The 27,313-nt window shown below is 32.8% G+C and overlaps 4 protein-coding genes across 4 annotated transcripts; 2 read left to right on the top strand and 2 right to left on the bottom strand.

Moving 5' to 3' along the window:
- Positions 1-444: 444 nt before the first annotated feature.
- On the bottom strand, positions 445-3,501 carry LOC107061281 (putative disease resistance protein RGA4). Its single transcript, XM_015310284.1, has one exon. It carries the CDS (start codon positions 3,499-3,501, stop codon positions 445-447), a length of 3,057 nt encoding a protein of 1,018 aa, XP_015165770.1.
- Positions 3,502-8,535: 5,034 nt separating this feature from the next.
- LOC102589592 (MACPF domain-containing protein CAD1-like) lies at positions 8,536-16,220 on the top strand. The gene is made up of 7 exons (XM_006338863.2): positions 8,536-9,164; positions 12,033-12,271; positions 12,388-12,583; positions 12,764-12,847; positions 14,357-14,540; positions 14,647-14,810; positions 15,297-16,220. The coding sequence occupies exons 1-7, from the start codon at positions 8,907-8,909 to the stop codon at positions 15,927-15,929; spliced, it is 1,758 nt and encodes a 585-aa protein (XP_006338925.1). The 5' UTR covers positions 8,536-8,906; the 3' UTR covers positions 15,930-16,220.
- On the bottom strand, positions 15,984-20,404 carry LOC102589384 (uncharacterized). The gene is made up of 6 exons (XM_015309108.1): positions 20,327-20,404; positions 18,156-18,770; positions 17,855-18,001; positions 17,190-17,318; positions 16,820-17,059; positions 15,984-16,727 (listed from the first exon to the last, which is right to left on the bottom strand). Exons 1-6 carry the CDS (start codon positions 20,363-20,365, stop codon positions 16,431-16,433), a joined length of 1,467 nt encoding a protein of 488 aa, XP_015164594.1. The 5' UTR covers positions 20,366-20,404; the 3' UTR covers positions 15,984-16,430.
- A 2,937-nt stretch (positions 20,405-23,341) lies between these two features.
- LOC102589704 (beta-fructofuranosidase, insoluble isoenzyme 1-like) lies at positions 23,342-24,238 on the top strand (the record flags this gene model as incomplete). The annotated part of the gene is made up of 3 exons (XM_006339202.2): positions 23,342-23,586; positions 23,855-23,954; positions 24,050-24,238. Coding segments are annotated over 3 exons (522 nt in total), but the record flags the coding sequence as incomplete, so codon positions are not given.
- Between the last annotated feature and the right edge of the window lie 3,075 nt (positions 24,239-27,313).

Here is a 27,313-nt window from a genome sequence, read left to right on the forward strand (position 1 = left end):
AGATATGAAAGTGAAGGCATTTCCCACACATGTAAAGGGAATGAAACCAAGTTGTTACAGCAGCTGACACTCAAAAACTGTTGGAATTACAGATGATGGAAATCCATTAGGGAAGAAAGATAGCAAAGGTTTCATTATGAAAGAGAAGGGTGTTTCAGACATAGTTATTGCAAAATTGAAAAGAGCAAAGTAAAAATGAAGACTGAAGAAACACGTGGCCTCACATCTGGCACCAATCCAGAACCTTCCACAATTTTCTGTTCTTGTGTAAATATTATTTCCATTTATGTTTTTATTAATCGTAAAAAATAGTTTGTTATAAGTTAGCCAATTGAGATAGGACACCTGTTAGTCTGTTAGCATTTTTATTCCTTGTATTTCCTATATATACATTTGCTATGCAGAAATAAGATATACAAAAAATTTAGCTCAATTGTTCTTCGTCTACTCATTCAAAAACACTAGAGACTGGCATTGATCTAGCATTCCAATTGGTAAACTGATCAATCCATCACAATTACATAACAGCAATAATTGGAGGGAAGTCAAATAGTTGTCTCCATTGGGAACAGGAAGAGAACTGAAATTGGTGCAGCTGTCAATCATTAATCTCTTAAGAGAATGGAGATTGTACAAGCTTTGTGGCAATTCACGAAACTCTCCACAGTCGATGACCGATAGGTATTGAAGAGAAACGTTGTTGCGTAGCATCTCATCTGGAAGACAAGTGAGCTCTTTCACATTACTAACATAAAGATCCACAAGAGATGTCAAGTTGCTGCACAAGTTCAACAATGGCATTTCACTGTCAACTCCTCTAATTTCTAATTGACGGAGGATTTCAAATTGAGTTGGAGTACTTTTTAACAGTGGACAGTCTGTAATCCTCAACTTCTCAAGCCCGGGAGACATTTTTACTCCAACTTCATCTCCCTTCCACTCAATAAGGCTACGCATATCCTCCAATACTAGTTCTTTCAATGACGGGAACACTTGGATAATGCTGCTTGATCCAATATTGCTAATCTCAACACCATATAAAGCAGGTCCAATGCATTCCAACTCATGGAATCCTACCAGCTCAAGATGCTGAAGGACTTTCAGTTGGCCAAGGGATGGAATTTCTTTGCACCTTTTGCTACCACTTAATTTCAACTTGACCAAATTTGGTAGCGACTCTTCACTGAACCATGAAGGAAATTTAGTCCCTAAATAGCCCACTACTGCTAAGGTTTTCAAGTTAGGATGCGGTTGAAGACCATCCAACACATACTCATCATTGATCTCACACCCTTCTGATTCATCATGGGTCCATAAATATGCCAGCTTGCAGATATTTGGTTTCTCCTGTAAATATGTTGTTCGAGCCTCTTCTTTATCACAGATCAATTGGAGACCATTGATCGTCAATTCACCTCTTAGGTTTTTCAAATGACCTAATTCTTCTATTTGACGACCTTTCTCTAAACCAACCTTGAAAAACTGGAGGGTTTGAAGACTAGTCAATTGCCCCATATTAAGTGGCATCTGAAAATGTTCATTGCGAATACACCATCCTCCCCAGTACTGAGTTCTGTCAACAGAAGTGTAATATATGTGTCTCAAACTTATCATATTTCTCATCTCATATGGAAGTTCCTTGAGTGAAAAGCAGTTGATGACTCTAAATGTTTGCAAATTATAGAGCTCGCAAATGGAGTTGGGCAAGGCTGTGATCTTAGTGTCGGAGAGATCAAGATATCTCAAGTATATCAGCTTCCCAATTTTGGCCGACAACTCCCTGATTCCTGAACTGGACAAATCTAAAACTCTCATGAACTTAAAGCTCAACAGTATATCTTCCCATATATAATTGTTTCTCCAAAACAGTGTGCACAAACGTTCTGGCTCATATATCTTATCTATTTGATCCATTGGTGACTCACATCCAAAGTATCGAACTAGAGAAAGTTTTTCTCCATCGTCGCCCGTCGGATCAAATAGTTTAGATTTTAAGATATCTCCAGCCAAATCATGCACAAGATCGTGCATCTTACAATGTCTTATATTGTTGTGCTCATGTAACTCAACATCTTGTAGCAAGGAATTTTTCAACAAGATTTGAAAAAACCTGTGCCCAACGTCTTCCATCACAGTGGTCTCTTGACATGGATGGAGAAAGCCTTCTGCCATCCAGAGTTGGATAAGTTGTTCCTTTTCAAACTCAAAATCTTTTGGAAACATTGCAAAGTAAGCAAAGCATTTTTTCAGTTGTGGAGATGGTAGATAATCATAGCTGAGCTTTAGGATTTTCTTTATGCTCTTTTCTCCGTTATCATTTTCACCTGCAACAAGGGGGTTTCCATCAAGAATTGCCTGCCATTCATCTTTTTCCTTACTGCGTAAGAGGCCTCCCATCACACTTGCCGCCAATGGTAGACCTTGGCACATTTCAACAATCCTTTTCTCCATGCTCACTATTTCCTCTGGAATTTTCCCATCAACAAACGCTCTTTGTTTGAAAATGGACCAACAATGATCTTCTGCTAATTTTTCCAACATATGAGGACCTAGTACTGCTGCTACAGTGGATGCCACCAATTCCATACGAGTAGTCACAAGAATGAAGTTTCCTCGGGATGTATTTATTCCTCTCAAGGTGTCCACAAACTCATCCCACAATGTTGGGTCAACACGCCACAAATCATCCAGGACAATCAAATACTTTCTTCCTGCCAGTTCATCTCGGACCTTCTTGACTATAATATCTCTACTCTGGACCTCAAGTTTCCTCTCAGTCAATGCTTCGAGGATCAGTTCAAGAAAGCTCTTAATTTCTGACATTTCAGGTAGACATAACCATACTCTCTTTTCAAAGTGCTTCTCGATCTGTTCATCATTGAAAATTCTCTTGGCCAAAGTTGTTTTCCCTAAACCCCCCATACCCACTATGGGAATGGTGCACAGAACAACATCATCTCTAATGTTCAACATCTTCCTCTTTATTTCAGCAACATCGTTGTCTCTGCCAACAACATCAGAAGGAACTACTATGGAATCTGTTTCTCGAATTGGCAGTATTTTCCGAGGAGGAACCATGAGTGATTGGAGACCAAGGTTTTTGGCTACCTTATTGATAGCCCTCAACTCCTCATTAATGTTGTTGATTTTTCGAGACATTTTGTTCTTAAAAGCTGAATGAGAAAAGAAATCACTGACCTTTCTCATTGGATTGTTTCTGATCTTCACTTGTCTTTTGAGAGATTCATACCTGAATTTGTCAAACACATATTCAGCATTTTCAGCAGCTCTCTCAAGCCTGTTGAGCCATAGTTTCACAGCCTGATCGTCAACTTGTCGTCTTTCGGCATCATGAATGAAAGCTTGGATCAAGGATACATTTTGTGTCAGCATTTCAAGCTCTTTGTTGCAGTCCCTTGAGCTACTGAATTCCTCAATAGTGAGAGAAAGCAATTTTTCAAGCAAAACTTGAACGGTAGCACCAATTACAGAATCGGCCATCGTTGCGTTTGCTCCTTCACAAAATCTTCTTCACAAAAATGTCTTATTTTGCTAAATGAAAAGAGAATAATTCATACACAATGAATTTGAATAAAGATAATATAATTCATACACACAATAATTTGAATAAAGAATCACATTTGGTAGGCCATTGTTGCATATGAGCCACAAAAAGCAAGATAATAATAATTGAATCCAATGGCATAAATATCTCTCCAACATAAACATGGAATCCAATGTCTTTAATTTGTATAACTCTTTCAAAAGAAGAAGTAATTACGTGTTTCAAATTTGAAAACAAGTGATAATTTTTACAGCAATAAAGTCACTCAACTTATTAAATAACCTACAAAAAGTCATATGATTTTACTTTGTCATTCATGTTGACACCCAATTTTGACCCTCTTTTCTTCTAATTCATTATTTTCGAGCTTCTAAATTAATAACGTATAAAATTATCCTTTTTCACAACTATTTTTACTACTACAACTATTTATCTTTATAATTATTATCTTTGTTGTTACATTCTATAGTTACTACTCAAAATTGTATATTTTATTATTAAAATTATATTATCACCTTTTACACTTCTTTTCTTAAATAATTGATTGTCGTCATTTTGTTTCAAGTTTTGTATTTATTAAATTAATTATCAATTCATATTTTTGTATCTATCCTATATTAGCGTAGAGTTGTAATAGTGATACTTTAATTTTATATATTATTAATTGTCATCTTATTATATTAGTTATTAAGTAAGAAGCCCAAAATAATTTAATGAAGAAAGGAAGAAGCCAATATATTCAGACCAAACTAACCCATTTATTCTAGCACACCTTGGCCCATCTTTGGCCCAAATGTTTCAACCAAATTCAAGTAAGCCTAATCCTAAACTCATCAGCCCCCTAATACGTTTTTCTCCCTTTTCTATCTTTGAAAATATTCAAGTGCATACCATGGAAAATCAGAATAGTACACGCCATTTTTGTGAAAAAACTCGTCTCTCTCTTCGTCTCTTGCTGTCAACTCACATGGGGACCAGCAATCTATCCCCTTCTTGGTCAAAGATAGCCGTTGGACACAAGGAGCCAAACTTTGCTTTAAAGAGAATCAGATTTTGTACAGAGAAAATTGACTCTTCAGAGTTCAAAACTTTGATTTCAAATCTCTCTTTGACCTGCGTTTTGGAGCCATAAAATATTAAAATTTCAAACCCAATCCAAAACCTAGTCTTCATCTATAAATACATCCTTATATCTTTAGCAAGGGGAGATTTTTTTTAGCCTCCATAGAAGCCTTGGCATTCATTTTTAAGAAGTTTTTCCATTGCACCATAGCATTGTTTGACTACTATTTTCTTTTCTAAAATATTGTCTTTGCATCCTTCTTTAAATCTCGATCGAAACTCCAGTTTCAAGCTTTGCTTGAGTTCGTTATTGTTCGAATATAGACATTTGATCGAAACAGCCCCGTTCACTGCCCTATAGCAGCAAAAATGGAGTCCCGATTAAGGACTCTCGCAAATTTAGAGTCTCATGGACTCAACATCATCATACCCGCACATGAAGTCGATATCCTAGACTATCCAAATAGCAAGCAAAATTCATTTGGAGGGTCGCTTTTACTTATTACTATTTAGCATTTATTTGTTTTAACTTGCTTGTGTGTTTTGGATATGTGCTAATTTCTTATTAACTAACTTGATATAGTTGTTTGGGTTTGGGTATATCTAGTTAGAAACAAACCTTTATAGTTACTTTAACTTTTATAAACTTCATTTGGCAAACTCGTTTTTAAAAAACACTTCTTTTTTTTGCACCATTTAAACTCACTAGTTTATTAAGTTTTGTTAAAACTTGGTAGTGCATTTCAAAATAAAAAATGTTCTATACTCCTATTTTTCTAAAAAAACTTTTTCTAAAAGAAGCATTTTGTCAATCATTGAGCTAATGTCTTTTTTTTAATTACTTTTTTTTAGCCATGGATTTGTCTAAATTGATCTAAAGAAATTAATCTTTCTTAAATCTTTTTCATTCTAATAAATTGCAAAAGCGCTTTAAAAAATAAAAAATGTTTTCCAACTTGGTTATTCAATCACTTAATATTTAACACTCTTATCTTTCTCTTAAAATTAATTAACCTAAGTTTGGTCGGTAATCGTATTTTTTAACGAATCTTAAAGGATGCCTTATCCCTTCCCTTTAGGATAATTAGAACCCTTACCTAGAATCTTAAGTTTAGTAGACCATTTGATTGAAGTCACTTTAATATTACTTTGTTAAATGTTTCGGTGTCCTAATTCACCATAACTAATTAGGTGGCGACTTCTTAAGTTAGTTAATAATTTGGAAATCACCAATATGTTGTACACGTTTTGACCTCGAGTTAAAATGCGGTTTAACAATTCACACCGTAGTTGCCTTGGGACAAACTCTCCAATTACTTTACCATCCCAACTGTATGGCCTACCATGTGTCTTATTTTTGCTTATGCTGCTTCCACTTCTTTGATGCCTAGTGAGATATCCCAATTCCTAGCCCCTTTATCAAAGCCTACATCCAACATATTATCTTCCTCATCCTCATAAAATAATCACCGCCCATATCATAAGCATTAGTGGGGCTAAATCCGGATGCTAAGGGCCTCTGATTCATTCTTCTTTGTAATCACACTTTTAGGCACAAATTCTAAAGCTTGTGGACTTCATTTGCTATTCAAAAGAGAAGGTGAAACTTGCTCTTCTTCGTCAACTAAATCATCCCACCTAGGAGCATTCCCAAGACCTAACTATTATTAGTTGACTCAAAAAATAAAAAAATCATTGTTTTGTGCCCTGTGTGTATAAGAATTTGCAGGATTAATGAGTTGAAATTAATTTTTGGGTACATGACTTGGACATTACTGCTCACTATGCTTAACAATTTATCTAACAAATATCAACTTCTCCACAAGTCCTATGTGATCGGCTCGGCCCGACTCAAAAGATATTGAGGGGTGATCAATCCCAGATAATCTGTGTGCATAGTCACCCTCTAAACCAATTGAGCCTCCTTATATGTTAGCTGTGTTTTAAGATCTAAAACATTATTTTCTTTTCAGGATAACACTCTTTCTTCTTTAATTTTCCGAGTAATTTTTCTTTTTTAAAATTATATTGTAATTTAGCTTTTGATATTTTTGGTTGCAAAATATAACTCTTCAAATAAAAAGGTAAATTGTATTTTGGAGAGTTTTTATACATATATATAAGAATATATAATAGTCAACTGAAAATGTTTTAATATTTTATATACTTTTTTAGTGTTCAAAATTGATAATAATCTCTCATTAGGTCTACGCATCGAGTTGATGGAGCCTAATTCAAATAGACTATTTTAATATACTTTTTTTTTTTTTTGTGTTTTGTGTAGTCTTAGCAAAAGTTTAAAATTATGCAAACTGATTAGGTAAAAAATATAAGTAATAAATATTAGTAGTAGTATAACTTGAATTTAACTGCAATTAAATCATGCAAATTTATGGTTTAAATGAGAGCTCAAATTAAGTTATGATTACTAAATATTGAACATAAAAATGAACTTTTACATCCAAAATATACTAATACTAATAAATTCATAAGTATTCTACTAAATTATATTTTATTAAGTTTAGACTTATCCAATTTAAAAAATTTATTATCACAACACCTGTTAAAGGGTCCTGAATTTTTAATTAGAGTTTTCGAGTTCAAAGCTTAGGAATTGAGAAGTTACTGATAGGAAATGTTTTCGGGACAATTTCCTAAACAATTATAGTTTGGAGCATAATTATTATTAGTAGCTATAATTTGCTTATTTATCATTTGTAGCTATTTTTGGTTTAGCAGTTGTATTTGTTCGCTTAGTAGATCCAAGATAGTTACAATTGCTACCTGCGTGTATCAGTTGTATCTTTCCTCTCTAATGTTGTATCACTTGTATTATTTCGTTCTATTGTATTAATTATTATCAGCTTGTATCACTTGTATCCATTTGTAGTACTGTATTAATTATATCAGTTTGTATCACTTGTATTTATTTGATTTAGTTTCAGTTATATTCATTCACTCTATCATTTCAATTGTTAACAATTTGTATCAATTGTAATTATTCGCTCTAATATCTCTTGTATTCATTCATAGCTATTGTTCAATTGTTACCAACTTGTATAGGTTGTATACGCTCACTTAGTTTCGCTATATCAAGGCATACAATCACAATAAATTATATGCATTCGATCAATATATATATATTCTCTCTCATAAAACAAAAATACAGTGAAGATACATACAACATACACTTGTGCGTCACTATATTTCGTTGTATGACACTTGTATTTTATGAGATTTCATTGTGATACACTGAAATACAATGATAGATGTAGTTATTGTGTCCCATAAATGTACGTGACTCCATAAGAAAGTAGGGAAGAAAAGTTGACGTTTTCCGATCAGAAGGTCACCATGACAATACACTTGTATCAACGGTAGAAAAAATATCTTTGAAAATATACATCTACTCTCAATTTCAAACGTTATTTAAAATTTCAGATCGGATACATTTTACAGATATATTCTTTACTAATGACGATGATTTTGCAACATAGAGAAACTTTACACTTTTATATAAGAGAAAAAAAAAGACAATCAACCCACAAAAAAAGAATTGGGGATGAGCTCCCTAATCATTTTTCAGTGACCGGTTTGCTTTCTCAGCCGATGATTTTTCATTATAGCACCACTATCCTCCTGTGTCCTAATTCCTAGCCCACCCGTGTTCCGTCCAACTTAACGTATCATCATTAATATTATCTTGGGAATGAGACTTTCATCGAGAAATCACAATTTGCTATAAAATTTCAAGTATAATGAGTAAAATAGTTTTCTAAGCCACATAATTTTTTCAATATTATATTTTATCCCAATGTCATATTAGTCAAACCAATAACTTCATGTGTATAAGCCACGTGTGAATTTCCCTAATAACCAAATAGAAATAGAGTAAAAAAATGTCTTGAAGAGTCAACAATGGTTAGATATATACAATACAAAATGTACATACACTGTAATAGAGAGCCATTGGATTGAGCAATCACAAAATCTTCTTTGGTAGATTCAACATCTGCTTCTTCACCATTTTTTGGGTAAATCTTTTTCTCAGTCAAACTTCCAAGAATCTGATTTACTTTTGTTGACTCTCATAATCTTGATTTTTCTGATTTCATAAGTTTACAATTTGGGGGTTTTGGTTCTTGACTATCTGATCTGAAAAAGATTCAATCTTTTTACTTTTTTGGACTTCTTGAAGTACCCCTTTTGATTCAAATTGAATTTGGGTTTTTGGGTTGGCGTTGGATTGAGCTTTAGATTGGAGTTTTTTGGGGATGTAATGGAAGAAAACGCAGCAGCTTTTCATACTGCTTTAAATGCGGCGCAGGCGTTAGGAAGGGGTTTTGATGTGAATTATGATACAAGATTGCTTTACTGTAAAGGGGTGGCTGGGTCTAGGGTTGTAGAGATTGATGAAGACCATACAAGGGATCTTTCTTTATATGATAACCTAGTCTTGCCTAATGTTTCAAGGGATATTAAGAACTTTCAGGAGCCCGGCGGTCGTGATGGCTCTAGTGTTTGCAATTATAATGAGGTATGTCTGCTCTAGTTCACTGTTTTAGGGTGCTCTGTGTTTGATTTGTTAAATTATAGAATTGTTGATTGTATTGTTTTATGTCAATCTAGTGATGCTTTCTACAAGTATCAGGATGTTTTTTATAGCCGTGTAATCCCCGAGGATGTAGTTTGTGTTCTGTTACTATATGCTGTTTTTGTCTGTAGCTGGATTGCTTCTATCGGAAAGAACCTCTCTACTCTTGAGAGGTAGGGGTAAGGTCTGCGTACACTATACTCTCACCAGACCCCACTTTGTGGATTCCACTGGGTATGGTGTGTTATTGTTGTTGTGTAATCCCTGAGGACCAGTTGGCACACGGTTTGAAGCTCGGTTGATACCTTCTACCGTTCTTTACCTAAGTACCAAACATTTGTCCTAGGTTCTCTAACTTGTGATGTATGTCTAACTCACACATTATATGTGGGCTCATGCCACTGAATAAAAGCCCTGCAAGTATCCGGATGCTGGCTTAAGTTTTTGACATTCTTAGTAATAACTATGTATATAAGTGCTAATGAAAATAAAAGGCAGGAAGGCACTCAAGGGTATGGTCTTGTGGTCAATGAAGTAAGTGGAGCACAGTGACGAAGCTAGAAATTTTACGAAGGGTGTCCAAGTATTACATAAGCAAAAAAAATTTCGATGAATGGATGCATTGAAAAAATTAAAATTGAACTACGTAATATTAATATTACTTTTTTTTACGAATAAATGTTCCAGAATTTAAAAATTCAAACTGCATAATATTTGTGTTTAATTTAATATAAAGGAAACAAACAAAGCAAAAAAAAAAAGGAGGGGGTGGGGGGATTAAGCTTAAAATGAAATCATTTTTATTGTTTCAAGCTTTGATTAATCTATGGTGATGACAACAATAACAGGACATGAATAATGGAAGCAGAATCAAACGAGGTGTTTGTTTGTTCGCTTTTAGCAGCTTTATAGAAATAGTTTAGAATTTGTTTATTAACTTTAAATTAAATAATTACATTTAAGTTTTATTTCAAATTTTAATGAAAAGAAATAAAAAGTCAAATTCATCGAAAATTCAATTAGCTACTAAACCTAGATTTCTAATTAAGAATGTAATTTAATTAGCTTAGACAATTAAAGAAACAAGTTAATAACTTAGAATAATAATAAAATAGGAGTGTTCTATTAAAAACGATTATGAAATGCAGTTGTGGGGATTCAAACCCACGCCTAGAGTGTGAGCAAGAGAGCCTCACACCGCTGGGCCGTAGCATCTTGATGTATTTAGGAGGGCCAATGTACTAGATTTAACCGTTGCAAGTAGTATTTTACTTATATATACAGTATAATTTTTCGGCGAAGGGTGTCCAATTTGACACATTCGGGACACTGTAGCTCCGCCACTGGTGGAGCACCATGAGATCTCAGGTTCAAATCCCAGTAGAGACAAAAATGCTAGGTGATTTTTTCTCATTTCTTCTAGCCTTGGGTTACAGTAGCTTATAAGACTACAAAAATGAAGGCTAAGTTAGCGTTTACAATATCAAAGACGACAACTTTTGAACGACTGTATGTTGAACTAGGGGACAAATGTGGAGATAAGAAATTGTACATGTTCGCAAAGGCAAGAGAGATGAAGGCTAGAGACCTGGATCATGTGAAGTGCATCAAGGATAGGAAGACAAGTTGTTAGTCGAGGAGACCCTCAATTAGCGAAGATGGCAAGCTTACTTCCACGAATTATTGAATTAAGTAGGGGACAAAGACACTGTGTTGGGAGATTCGGAGTACTCCAAGATTCGAGATTTTGGGTATTGTAGGTGTATTATGGTTGAGGAGGTTAAGAGTGCTATTAATAAGATGAGCAAGGGAAGAGCAACCGGACGAAATGAGATCCCGATAGAATTTTGAAAGAGTGCAGATAGGGTGGGTATGGAGTGGTTAACTGGTTTGGTTAATGTCATTTTTACAACAGTTAAAATACCCGAAAATGGAGGTGGAGTAAAATGGTTATGTTGTACAAGAACAAGGGTGATATCCAAAACTCCAACAATTACAGGGGTATCAAGCTGCTAAGCCACACAATGAAAGTTTGGGAGAGAGTAGTGAAAGTGAGTGTAAGTAGAGGTGTGTCCATCTCCGAGAACTAGTTCGAATTCATGACTTGACGATCGACTAAAAAAGCCATCCATCTTGTGAGGAGACTGGTAGAGAAATATCGAGAAAATAAGAGGGACTTACATATGGTGTTCATTGACCTTGAAAAGGCTTACTACAAAGTCTTGAGGGAAGTCCTTTGGCGATGCCGGGAGGTTAGAGGTGTACCAATAGCTTACATATAAAGTACACGTATGATGAAGCCAAAACTCGGGTGAGAATGTTGGGAGGAGATCGGACCAGCTGAGATGGGGTTGCACTAGGGATTAGTTCTTAGCCCGTTCCTGTTTGCCTTAGTGGTGGATAAATTGATGCGGTATATTCAAGACGAGGTGCCTCGGTGTATGTTATATGTGGATGACATTATACTGATAGATGAGACATGTAGTGGAGTTAATGCTAGGTTGGAAAGGGGAAAACAAACTCTAGAGTCTAAAGGGTTCAGGTTGAGCAGGACCAAAACAGAGTATTTGGAGTGCAAATTCAGTGATGCCATCCATGAGGCAAGCATGTTTTGGAGTGCAAAACAGAGTAGTTCAGACTGATGTCTTCCATGTCTTTGTTCATCCGTGTTCTTGAAAAGGATCTTCATGAATTTATGTTCTCTAATGCTTGTGCAAGTTTCTCTACATTTGGTTAATCTTTTCTTTTCCTAATTTTATTTAATAAATAGTTTTCTTTTATTACTTATTCTAGTGCTGCTTTTGACTGCAGATGGTGGAATATTTTAACAGAAAGGCTAGTATTCCAGGCCATGCTCCTCTTGGTAGCTTTAATGTAGCGTTCAGTTTCACTGGTGCAAAGCATTTTGATGCTACCACTACAAAGACACTTTGTATGGATGGATATTTCATACCACTTGCTAGGCTTCAACTTATGAACTCACCGTTAGTATTACAGGAAAGTGTTAAAAGAGCTGTCCCAGCATCATGGGACCCACCCGCATTAGCAAGGTTAGAATTTTTCATTAGTTTTCTTTCGACAAGGGAAATTTGCTTATATAGTTGACATGTTAATTAAGTTTTAGAACCTCTATTGTTCGCTAACAAGGGTTGCTTGTCTCTTACAGCTTCATTGAAAATTTTGGGACTCACATAATTACATCTGTAACTATTGGTGGTAAAGATGTAATTTATGTTAAACAGCACCTTTCATCACCTCTTTCCACAATGGAAATAAAAAGTTATGTTCATGATATTGGAAATCAGAGGTTCTCCAGCACAGAAAACCTTACAAGTTCAGGTTTATTGAAATACAAGGACAAGGCTAGTTCCGTTATTTTCTTTGTTTTCAAACTTTATATTTTATTCCTTTATTTTGTCTGTTATTTTTACGAAAACCGTTGTTTTAGACTGTTTCCTTTCAAATAAATGCTTGTCTTTTGTCTTCTGATGTCTTCTTTATCCACAAATTTCCCAATCCCTTTCCTCAATTTAATTGTGCAGTCTAGCGATCCGTCAATATTCAATAGCCAAGGGATATTTCCCCAGCCCAGTAATGCTCCATATATTGCTGGAAACGGCAAAGAGGTTTGTGGCATTTCTTTTCTTTTCTTCTGGTTTTTATTGCTTTTTGAATAGGTGCAACAGTTATGTGTGATCTTTTCTACTACTGATGGGTCATTCTCAAGAGATATGTCATAGAACCTAACATTTGAATGTCAAGAAGGAAGGACCCTTGTTCCTCTTAATAATTGATTTTTCATGTAATTGTTTTTGTCATGTTATAGTACCACAAACTTTTAGATATTGCGTCCAACTCCATTTATGTAGAGGACATCATGTTTTTGGAGTTCGTTAACTACCAAGATGCTTGAGAGTTATGAAATAATAATATGTTCTATACAATTCCAAAGTTTTAACAGTTCAAATTCATTTACAATTGCTTTTTCAGTCAAAATTACTTGTAAAAGACAATTTTAGTTTTTACATCTTTCTGTTACCAAATTTGTAAATCAAATTAGTTCTTAATCTGTGGACCCATCAAATTGTGTCAAGATATTAGTATTATGTTCTCCAATATGATTTCTTGCCATAGGTGTACCTTGGTCAGTTGACATGCAAAATCATAATTTACGGTTTATTCCTGAAGGTTGTATTTGTTCAAAAGCTACCACATGTATACTGATATGCTGCCTTGACCAGCCAATCGTCTGATCTATCACGATTCTCCTCTCTCTCTTCACGGAGAAGCAATTGCTATCCCTTGCTTTGCTTTCAAATTCCAATCCATTTGATGTCCGTCACCCTGGCCCTCCTCCTTCCTCCATTTAGCTGCAACGACCGCAGACGTAGGAAGCAGTTCCTCTATGGCAAATTGGAAATGTCGAAGTAGGCTGTGACTTATAAATAGGAAGATTAGGCGTTAGCGGACCAACTTGACAGGACCCTCCTTTGCTCTATCTAACTTGGCGTGCGCCCCTTCCGGCCGTGTGAGAACATAATCGGACAAGCGCACTACTCATATCGGTACTAGAAGCTCTCAGTCATCATCCTGCTGTCACTCCACACCTAAAATCCATAAAACATCATACTGACCAGCATTTTTTCAGGACTGTGATGATGGAAAAATCCTATTTACATACTTCATCGTGTTGCCATATTGGAAGTAGCAGATTTGTTGAATTGGAACCTTTTATGTAACCAGTTCCATTGCTCATTATTTTCTTGATTTTTGGTTTTCCATTTCTGTTGCACGAATTTTCTAAACAAGAATTTTCTTCACTGGGGAAGTGACCCATATATTTGTCCTATGGAGTGCATCTGTCTTCCATTATTACATCAAAACACAATGTAAAGTATTTAAGTGTCAATACTAGGTCTTATTAGTGTTAAATTTCTTCACATTAGGTTTGTTGCTAAGTTTTGGTATCGTTTTTTTTTTTTTGGTTAAAGCAGATTCATGATTTTATTTTGTAAGACCGACCAATTTCTTGATTGCTCTTAAACATCTATAAAACTTGATTTTTCTGATCTCTTGCCAGTAATGACAGACAGTGGTGTGAATCTGGTTCTTTCCTTTCAATGTATTTGATGCAGGATGTCACGGTCATTTTTAGAAGAAGAGGAGGAGATGATCTGGAACAAAGCCACAGCCAATGGGCAAAAACTGTCAGATCTTCTCCAGATGTCATTGAGATGTCATTCTACCCTATAACTCTTCTAATTGAAGGAATCAAAGGCAAGGAGCATTTGGAGCGTGCTGTAAGTCTTTATCTCGAATGTAAGTTATCTTGGTTATTGTAAAAAGTTATATTCTTTATCAAAGTTTTGACATTTCTTTGATTCAAAATGTCGACAAATGACTCTAGTTTTATGATTGCTTGCAGACAAGCCTCAAATTGAAGAGCTGAGATATTTCCTAGAGTTTCAGGTCCCAAGGGTATGGGCCCCTGTACAGGACAGATTTCCAGGCCAACAACGGAAGGAACCTGTTTGCCCGCATCTGCAGTTCAGCATGATGGGACAAAAGCTCTATGTTAGCCAAGAACAAGTATGCCGATTTCTGAATTTGGAAATAGAGTTTTTGTCAAATATTAATTTAATTTATACTGATGGAGAAAATGATAAGTTTTGTCCTGTAAGTTTGTCAGACCTAAGCTTACCTCTCCAGGCACCAACAAAGCTATCAATCATTAATCAATGTTAGTCCTAGTGTTACAACCTAAGGGTCCATTAAGGTTGCTTCATTTTTAGTCGATTTAATTCAGTGTGATACCTATTACTGATTTTCTTATTCCATTTAGATTAAAAGAACTGTAATTTATGATATAAGCTTAGAATAATTTTGAAGCCAGGACTAGAACATAATGAAAGTCAATACATTTTTAGCTACTAATGTTTCCCTCACTTTGGACTGATTTTGCTAGTGCAAACCTATATGTATCTTCATCTGATAGACTTATTGTAATGCATCCCTGGCCCTCTTATCCCATTTACTAAATTATCAATGTTCTGAGCCAGTTTTGTTTCACTACAGGTGTCAGTGGGGCGTAAGCCTGTGACTGGCATGCGGCTAACTCTTGAAGGTTCCAAGTCAAATCGATTATGCATCTATCTTCAACATCTGACTAATCTTCCAAAGATCCTTCTGCCATGTTGGGACACTCATGTAGCAATTGGCGCTCCAAAGTGGCAGGGCCCTGAAGAGCAAGATAGTAGGTGGTTTGAGCCAGTGAAATGGAAGAACTTTTCGCATGTTAGTACTGCACCAATTGAGTGTCCTGAAACTTTTATAGGTGATGATCACTCTGGTGTGTACATAGTGACAGGAGCACAGCTTGGGGTCTGGGACTTTGGATCAAGAAATGTGTTGTATATGAAGCTTCTGTATTCAAGGCTACCAGGATGCACTATACGAAGATCACTGTGGGACCATACCCCGAATGATAAGTTGAACAAAAAGGTCAATTGTGAGAACAACATTGGCGATGCAAGTTCTGTTATAGGGGAGAATATTATAGGCAATAAGTTGGCAAAGTTTGTTGACATGACTGAGATGAGTAAGGGGCCTCAAGATCCTCCTGGCCACTGGTTAGTAACAGGTGGAAAACTTGGTGTCGAAAAGGGGAGAATTGTTTTGAGATTGAAGTATTCCTTGTTAAATTATTAGTTGATACTGCTTCTGAACACATGCTGCATTTTGTTCCACAAGGAAGTAGTAATGGTGTTTTGGTGTATATGGTTCGGGTTTTCTTCTTGTTGTGCATGTTTACCATCATTGTTTGATGGTAGAGTTCCCTTCGGAGAAGAATGTATACCTTAGGTAGTTATGATGTGTAAATTTCTTCAAATTTTGACAACAATTGTATGTTTTCATCTTGTGTAGTAATATGTAGGAAATGCTACTTCCAACTAATAAGAGAAACAATTCAAGAACTGCAGTCAAGTAAAATCACCAGCAGAGCTACATCCTATAAATCAATATATGGAACTTCTCTATCAGTAGTTGCGCTAATTCTTATTTTTCCAACGCTAAAGTTCTCATGTCTATGGCCATATGTAAGCTGGAAAGTTGAGTGTATGAATTGCACTTGTATTTACATTTTGATCAGTACATAGCTCCGATAATAAATATGTCAAATTCATCTGAATAGACTCTTTTAGGTTTGTTTCAAAGATTGTTCTCTATGCTCTCATTATCTAATGTATCTGTGATCTCATCAACCACAAGTTTTTCTAATCGAGTCACGAGACAGTTGGTTGATTCACTCAGTTCTTGGTTTTCTTGTCGCAGATTTTCAATTTCATCCATTAGTTTCTTGTTCTGCTCTTCAAACTTTAGACTCGATAATAGTTGGTTTTTCAGATTCTTGTTCTCTCTTGTCAAGTCACCAATTTTTTTCTTTAGATGAACTATCTGCTCTTCTAGAGTCTGGCTTTTCTTCTGCAGATCATCCTCCCAATCGTCCTGCGTAAACAGACGTTAACATCTCATGCATTTAGTCATATTCAAAAAAACCAAATATATAAGCAAGAAAGATAAAAGATTGTCAAGCTCACATCACTACTGATTAATATAGCCACATTTGCTCCTGAAGTTTGTGAACGGTCTGTGAGTTCTTTTTCTTTATCCAAATAGTGGCATGCAGAAGATCCTGATACAGTTTCACGCAAACTAACTGCATCAGAAGAAAGATTTTGCATTCCGTATGCTGGTCTGTTACTTTCGCTCTCTGATTCAGCTTCCAGGTCAACGATCAAATGAACCATCGACTGATATCCACTTGTCACAGTATGGTCCTATTAATTGAAAAGAGTTGATCTACAAAAAGTTAACTAAACTGGCAAAGAATGGACCACTATTGTAACTTATTTGGTTAAAAGAGCTTGAAGCTCAAAAATATATGGCAAAAGAGGAAGGAAGACTTACAATATGAGGCGGAGTATCCACTGAAGATCGTGTGTTCAGGTCAGGCCATGTTCTCTTTTCTGCCACTATCAACTCTTTGATTATGTCACTATTGGACTCATCAGAAGTTAGTTCAAGGCTCCAAACTATCTGCAGAGAGAACGAGAGTAACTAGAAGTCAATTTTCCAAAGCATAATACAATTCTTTATGCTTCCGGAATCACTGTTTGATATTGATGAGAATACAAACCTGAATGTGTTTGAGAAGCTATGAATGGAAGATGAGAAGACAACAAAAGAAGGAAAATGTACATATACAAGGAAAGGGAAAGAGAGAAAAACAACACTGAAGAAGAAAATATTAGAAAGCCTCAACTTCATATTCCTAACTTTTCTTTCATTTACTGCTGTGAGCTGTCTGTGAACCCAAGCAACACGAAAAGTAGACCAGAGGGTCTGTTTAATTTTTCTCTCTTTCTTGCATTCGGAATTATAGCCAAGTAGGCATACGCTCAAAAGAATGATTCATTTTGCTAATATATCAATTCCAAAATAACCAAGGAAAGTTCTATGGTTCATCAAGACTTCCCAAGATAACAAAGACACAATTTTCTCATGACCGAAAAAGACAGAAAGTAAATTCAGATCAGACAAAGTGGAACAGAAACTGTTGTAAATTTTATTACCTGATTAGTCTCTAGTTCTTTGAATTTTGTTGTGAACCATTGTCTATGATGAGATTTAGTACTTTCCCAATTGCAGATACGGGGAAGCGTAGAGCAGTAGTTCAGTAAACGTGGACGAGCAATGTCAATGTGTTCATAGCACCATATCTATTCAAATAACAGTAAAGACTTGTTTGGAGTTAATAGAGTGGATACAATGTATCATTTGTCATAAATACTTGTCGTCAAAAGAGTTGTTACATAGGTACCACACAAATTAGTTGAGGTTATTAAAACAAAGATTAGAGATTGTTAAACTTACTTGAAGAAAAATAAGACAACCTCCAACATATTGTAATTTTTCCTTCTTTCTCCTGCACAACCAGTGAAATACATCTGCAAGAACAGCTGCTCCCCAAGCAAAACTGTTCACTTTATCAATATCTCGGAGAAGATATACATAGCGAGAATCAATTTTGCCATTTGTATTTGGAAACAGAAAAGTTCCAAACATGTATAACAAGAAAGACCTCACAAAATCTTCATTGTTGGTCTCAGCAAGGGAATCAAGTCTTTGTTCTAATGATGCAACCGTGATTTTTCTATTCCACAGGGCAACATTATATTCTCTTTCTAGATCTAAGAAAGGTGTATCTTCTCGTAAAAGAACAGGACTTCCTGTCACTCGTAATCCCAAAATTAATGCAACATCCAGGAGAGATATGGTTATCTCACCTGGAGGAAGTACAAAAGCATGTTTCTCATAATCCCATCTTTCCATCAATTCAACTAATAGGTTTTTGGAAAGCATTTGAGTTTGAATGAGGAGCAAATTTCCAAATCCAGTCCTACTTATGGAATCCTTTTGACTATCTGTCAACTTCTTAACACGTTTTAGAAAGGATGGCAAAGAGAATCTAGTACTGAAGTTTCCAACCTGAAAACAATACAATATTTTTGAAACTCTGTAGAAATGTGCTCAATTATCTTTCACATTGATGTACACAAACTAATTGAACGGCTGAAAGACACTGTTATGAATCGTAAAAAAGTTGGCCACAGTTAGAGTTGCATTACGAATATTCAGTAACCTGATAGGTCTATTATTGTTTAAGCGCATAGCCAGGGGAATAGACCTAAGATTCATGAACATTCTAAAGAAATGAAAAAATCATAAATTAAAGAAGCTCCAATTCAATCCCTTTTGTTTTTATAACCATGGTGTTCGTCCTTAGCTCATGTGCACCTCAACTAATTTCACCGGATATAGTAACTCTGTCAAAGCTTAGCCAAATGAGAAAAAATCACCTAGTGCTTTTGCATCTCTTTGAACTTGAAACCTTATGGTTCTCAATGCACTTCATGGATCACTAGACCGCATCCTTGAGTGCAGCTCCAACTCAAGCTCTCGAAAACCAGAAAGTCCAGATAAGCTGGCATTTCCTTAGTAAGATAGGGATTAGGGTGTGTTTGGTATGGAGGAAAATATTGTTCAAAAAATGTTTTTCAATTTTCCCATGTTCGGCTGGCCAAAATGTTTGGAAAATATTTTCTCTAGGAAAACAAGTTCCTTAAAAATGAGAAAAATGACTTCCCTAATGGGAATAGGGAAAACAAGTTGCATAAGTGACATCCCAAGTTATGGTCTCATCCCCGCCCACCCAATCCCCCTCAACCCTCACCCGTAGACCATCACCCCCACCCCACCCCCTCACCCCAACTCCCCTTCACATCCCGACACCATAGTGTTTTGCTATATAACATATAAATGCTCTTGAGATAATATTTTCTTGCTTACTTACCAAACATTAGAAAATAAGTAAGAAACCCACTTGTTTTCCAAGAAAACATTTTCTAAAAACTCATTTTCCGTGGGAAACATTTTCCTTCCTACCAAACACACCCATTTTTTCTTCTTTTTTGTCCGATTGAGAAAAATTCCTTATATTTGGCTATCTTATCTCCAAGTAAAACTGGAAAAATGACTTCGTTCACTCATGGGTAGAAATATATCCAAACTCTGACTCTATATCACTTACTTTCAAACAATATTTACACATCAATATCAATCCCTAATATCCGAAAAATGTGTCAGAGTCTATCTCATGCCTTATTTTACACAGTGTACTATTATCAGATGTCACAAACCTATATACCTTTCTTTAAAATAAAATAAAATTATACATCGGGGAAATGGTGAGGGGATTACAAGGTGAAAAATTGAACCTTTATCAACTGAAATTTCAGGTAGCGAATCAATTGAGCTCCAAAACTTGTATACCTAACCAGACTCTAGAAAATGATTTCCCAAAAAAGCAAAGCATTTTCATATCTAATTTGAAATACTATCCTAGAATTCACCAAATTTTTATACCTATACAAGTTTCAACAACTCTAGACAAACATTTTCAGAAATAAAACATCAATTCCGACACCGAATTATTTTTTTAAAAAAAAATTAAAAATATATTGGCAGTGTAGAAGGTAATGTACCGATTTGACGCCCGGATTTTGAACCATGGAAGTTCTCATCTTTCTCCTTGAATCATGTCCAGGGAAGGCATAAACTTGCTGGAGAAGCTGTTAAATGGCGCCAAAATAAAAATATACCGTATATATAATTAAAAAATAAAAGGTTATTTTTGAAAGAAAATTGAGCCTTTTCGGCCCATTAGTGTTGTGGCCAAAACCTTATTGAGAATTTGGAGCTGGATAAAATTGGTAAATAGCCATTTTTAAGGAAAAACTATATATAATTACACAAATATTCTTACCATAAATATTAATCAATTCTATAATTTGAAATAATTAAATACTATCTCACTAAAAATATATATTAGTTAATTAGCTAATATAGCTATAGTTTGAATTAATTACAGCTTACAGCTTAATTTTAGTTTTAATTACGTCACTTATCCTCTTTTATACATATACAAATATGAATCACACATACCACACCTCTCTCAATCTCTCTCGTCATATATACAAATACATATGTACATCAGTATATATAATTATTTGATAGATATACATATACAGTTTGCCTCTCTCCACTCTCTACCCTCTCTCGCTGGCCTCTCTCCTCCCTCTCCCGATCTCGCTTTCCTCTCTCCTCCCTCTCCCAATCTCGCTCGCCAGATATACAAATACATATGTATACCAGTTAGATATATACAATTATTTGACAGATATACATATACAATTTGACAAATATACATATACAATTCGCCTCTCTCCTCCCTCTCCCAATCTCGCTCGTCACTATCCTCCCTATAAAATGTAGGTATGAATCGCAATTAACAAACTATAGTTATGGAGCGTAATTAAGCTATTTTTGAGTGGCTATATGCGAAAGTTCCCCTTAATAATTTTGTATCATATTTCAAGTCAAATACACCATTTCTTTAGTTTCAAGTCTAATATATGTCTATTTGATACCAGATACATTCTAAAATACATATACATAGGTCGAGAGACGAGTGAGAGACTCAACACATATCTTTTGATACTATATGTATGTATCTTTGATACTAGAAATATTCTGAAATAAAGGTACATAGGGAGAGAGGTGAATGAGAGGTTTAGTGTATCCCAGATACATGTGAAACACGTTTAAATATGGTGCAAAATAAATTACACCTAATTTGATCTGTATATATCTTAGATACATGTATCTGAGTGTGTCAGATACATGTATTTGGCAAAGTAAATTGTGGTACAGAAGGTAATTCCGAAAATATTAAAGGGAAGAGAAATTAAGCCTTAAACTAGTGGGATTTGTGTTATTTGCTCATTTTTAACGCATGCTATTAAATATTAGATAGTCCCTGCATCTCAATTTATATGAGTTTATTTGACTAGGCATGGAGTTAAAAATTTGAGTAATAAAACTCAAAATCTTTTTCCTCTTCATTCATGATAATTGCATCTTATTAACTGCTTTTTCGTGATGTTCTAACTAGACTATCTTCTGCATTTTCCTGATATTAGTGGATCCAAAAAGTAGAAGTCTTCTCTTTTTAGATTAATGAAGAAAATTAGCATTTTAATGACATCTTTATATTTTGATTTTGAATGAGTTGTGATAAAGATATATATCATCATTACCAAAATTTAATATAACTGTTGATATTCGTCCATTTCTTAATTTAACTACAATATGTTAATCTATTTTTCTATAGCCCTTTATTTCAATTACCAGGGAGTACAAGCTAAATAGTAGAAGAATCATCGAGAAAAAGACTCAAAATAGTCCTCTATTTTTGGGTTAAAACTCAAAGTCATTCTTGAATTTTCACATGAAGCACTAATAGTCCCTTATATTTCTAATATTGGTAAACTTTTAGTCCTCTCCCAAACTTTTACCTATATTTTAACAATAATTTTGTTCAAAATTATATGCATGGAATGCTCAATCGTCTTTTTATATATTTAAAAGAAATAATAATTCTATGTAAAAGAATGAGAAGAGAACACCTTGTTCTGTTCAGTGGAAATATTATTACAGCTAAACTAAGAACCTACATTTGTTTGTCAAACTATATCAATTTATTATTGACATATGACATTGAATGAAAAGAATTTTTTATACTATTATACATGAAATCAGTGTGCTACATGACGAATACTCAACGTATATTGCACTTGATACAAGTGAAGTGATTCGAACTTAAATAATATTTGAATTTACGAGATTTCTCACAATAAAAAGTTAGCTACAAATCATCAGAGGAAAGTGGTTAAGAGGAAGACAATAAAGAAAATTCATATTGCGATTAGAACTTCTAAATGTATCTTGCTTTATGAATTATCTTCATTTATATATTATATTCGTAAAATCATGATTATCACAAAAAATATAGTTAAATAATATTTATTTTATTTTATCACTTAATTATGATAAAAAAATAATATAATTTGATATAACTGATGCAAATAAGTTTTTATCTCCTCTTAAATAATCATGAACATAATACATGTGCAACTTACTACTCTTTTTGATTAGTTAGTAATTGATCTAAATTTTCTATTCAATATTTAATTTGTATCCTTATTTAATATTCTATTTATTTTCTTATATATATTTTTCAATTACTTTGAAATGCCTTTACTAATCATTTCTATTTTAATTCCATTTTATGGGTGGTCTTGGCCGGATGGTCCGAACAACAACATTAGATCCCACTGGTAAGATCGAGTTTTATATTTAATAGTTTTCACTAAACTTTAGCTAAAATCTCAATTCATTTATATTAGTTTGTTTATTGCTTTTTTTTAATAGGTCTAATGTATTACAATGGAATCTATCATCTATTTTACCAGTACAATACAAATGGATCAGTATGGGGTAATATTGTTTGGGCTCACTCAGTATCTATTTTTATGCATCTCGGACCTTTTATGGGGTAATAATGTAAGATGTATTATGATTTGAAATGTTTTTTTTTTTTGTATAAAATTATTATGACAAGATAAATATAGGTTAATTTGTGAGTGTTAATATGATGACATGTTGATGTTGAAGTTACATTTACCTTTTCAAGTTTGGAAAATGCAGAAGAATTTGATCCTAGTTGGGTTGATCTTTATGCCCAAGATGTATGTGCCATCAGGGGTTCGACAGTTCAAGGTGGACTTGGTCCATTTGAACTTCTAACATTGTCTTCTGAAAATCTGGAAGAGTATACACCTGTATTCTTCAGAGTGTTTAAGACTCAAAATAAATACAAGGTTCTCATGTGTTCTGATGCCTCAAGATTTGTCTTTTGATCACTTTTTTTTATCAGCAAGTATTATGATGAGATCCCTCCCCCTAAATCAGAGATCTCAGATTTAAAGTTTGGGAATGTAAAAATACTCATAGAGAATGCTTTGCCTGTTTAACTAATCTTATAAGATGTGGATTTAAGTTAGTTGGGCCATTGAATTCTTGATATCAAAGAATTATGAACTTGAAAAGTATTATTATCTTTATACTTTTGCATTTGGATAACCTTGCCATTTTATTTTATTTTAATTTGATAGGTCAAGCGTTAGAAATCATAAAAAGATGTATAAACCATCTTTTGCTGGATATGTTGATACAAATCTAACCGATAAAAGATTGTCGTTACGAAGTTTGGTAAGCTTTCTTTGGTACTTTTTTCATATCAAATGCACTAGAAACTCATTTTTCTTTAGTGCCGTATTGACAATTAGTTGATTTTTTTTCTTCAGATTGATCACTCAGTGGTTGAAAGTTTCAGTGAAGGTGGAAAGACATGCATTACATCAAGAGTTTATCCAACATTAGCCATCTATGGAGACACACATTTGTTTGCTTTCAACAATGGTACCGAGACAGTCAAAATTGAGGCTCTTAATGCCTGGAACATGGCTAAATCCGAGAGATAGATTTAAAACATAAGTGCTTTGAATTTTTCTTTCTTTTTCTGTGTTGGCCCTTTTTTGGGATGAGAACTTGTACAAATTTGCTATTTCTAGCAAAGCATGAATGAAATATTCTTCTTTTCTATTAAATTGAATTGATGACGCTTAATATAGAATGCAATTATCTTTCTATTGAGTTCTTATTTTATATCAAAATACTCAAATGTTTACTTATTCCTTGCATATATATATGAACTATAGACAAATAAAAGACTTATATACGTGTAACTCAATGTAATGAAGTCGAAAATTTCTCCTTGAAAACTTTCATGGATTGATGTCTAGACTAAAGTAGCAACTACCTTTAGATAAGAAATTTTTTTCGGTCTTCAACCTTTTCCTATGGTATGCAACTTAAAGTGTCATGTGAAATTTATCCACACTATAATAATAAAAATAATAACAATTCCTATGATAAACAATAACTAAACTAAACTAGACAAAAGTTTTGTTAGAGAAAAAAATTAAGATCGAAAGGAAAAGGAATTATACATAAATGTAGCCAAAATTATTCTCATTCCAAAGTACATAACATTATACAAAATATTTACACAAATTCCATTAACCACCCCCACAATCAACAATCTACACGAAAAAATACATATTAAAGTTTACACAAGGTACGTCATGAAAAAGGATTGTACTTCAAGGAATGTAATGTCAACAACTTATTCTACTACAGTAACAATAGCTGCTTTCACTATTCGAATCTATCACTTATAAATTATTTTGAGACAACTTTTATACCGTTGATCCAATAAGACTCCCCTCCGAAAAAATTAAAGCCCAATATGTATGTTTAAAATTCAAAAGACAAATCAACAGTTTCCACCATCATACCCAAAAAATGGTGATGATTATTATAATTATTATTGGTAGAATTAAAGTTAAGTAAGACTGAATTAGAATCTTCATGATCATTTGGAGAATCACATATCATTTGAGAAACTTTAGGACAAGTTTTGCAAGTGTGATGACCATAATAAGTGATCCTAAATAGTGGTGGATTTTCTTGAATTCTTTGCACCTGTTTGTTTGCTTGACAACCTTGATCAAATTTATGAGTGCACCTAAAATAATTCCTGCATTTTTTATTAATATGTATATTTATATGTCAAAATCACTAATTAGCAACAAAAAAAAATTAAACTATATACAAATGCATAGTACAATGACAACGATGATAATAATATATTTAATGTAATTTCACGTATATGTAGCGTCTAGAATTGAATATGCACATCTTACCCCTATCTTGGAGAAGTAGAGTAAAAACTTCTTTCGAAAGGTTCATTTATGTCATTTGTTAAAAGTTTGGTTCATCTATGTCATTTCAGTTAACAAATAATGGAATGAATGAACATTTTCTCAAACAAAAATGACACAGATGAATCAAACCTTTAATAGATGACATTATCTTTTCTTAAAGTTCGATCATTTAAATCTTTTTTCATAATTAATAAAGATTCTTAATCATATGCACTGGTTATAAAAAAAATTATACCATCTAAGTTATCTTTACTTATATATGTTGCAGGTTATTTTATAATTACATATTCCACATCATAAGAAAACTTAATTACCTATAAATATCATTAGAGTGATCTAATAGTATTAAATATAATATATATATATATATATATATATATATATATATATATATATATATATATATATATATATATATATATATATATATATATATATATATATATATATATATATATATATATATATATATATATATATATATATATATATATATATATATATATATATATATATATATATATATATATATATATATATATATATATATATATATATATATATATATATATATATATATATATATATATATATATATATATATATATATATATATATATATATATATATATATATATATATATATATATATATATATATATATATATATATATATATATATATATATATATATATATATATATATATATATATATATATATATATATATATATATATATATATATATATATATATATATATATATATATATATATATATATATATATATATATATATATATATATATATATATATATATATATATATATATATATATATATATATATATATATATATATATATATATATATATATATATATATATATATATATATATATATATATATATATATATATATATATATATATATATATATATATATATATATATATATATATATATATATATATATATATATATATATATATATATATATATATATATATATATATATATATATATATATATATATATATATATATATATATATATATATATATATATATATATATATATATATATATATATATATATATATATATATATATATATATATATATATATATATATATATATATATATATATATATATATATATATATATATATATATATATATATATATATATATATATATATATATATATTATATTTAATACTATTAGATCACTCTAATGATATTTATAGGTAATTAAGTTTTCTTATGATGTGGAATATGTAATTATAAAATAACCTGCAACATATATAAGTAAAGATAACTTAGATGGTATAATTTTTTTTATAACCAGTGCATATGATTAAGAATCTTTATTAATTATGAAAAAAGATTTAAATGATCGAACTTTAAGAAAAGATAATGTCATCTATTAAAGGTTTGATTCATCTGTGTCATTTTTGTTTGAGAAAATGTTCATTCATTCCATTATTTGTTAACTGAAATGACATAGATGAACCAAACTTTTAACAAATGACATAAATGAACCTTTCGAAAGAAGTTTTTACTCTACTTCTCCAAGATAGGGGTAAGATGTGCATATTCAATTCTAGACGCTACATATACGTGAAATTACATTAAATATATTATTATCATCGTTGTCATTGTACTATGCATTTGTATATAGTTTAATTTTTTTTTGTTGCTAATTAGTGATTTTGACATATAAATATACATATTAATAAAAAATGCAGGAATTATTTTAGGTGCACTCATAAATTTGATCA

Source organism: Solanum tuberosum, unplaced genomic scaffold (assembly GCF_000226075.1).
Source record: "Solanum tuberosum cultivar DM 1-3 516 R44 unplaced genomic scaffold, SolTub_3.0 scf00008, whole genome shotgun sequence".
Taxonomy (NCBI): Eukaryota; Viridiplantae; Streptophyta; class Magnoliopsida; order Solanales; family Solanaceae; genus Solanum; species Solanum tuberosum.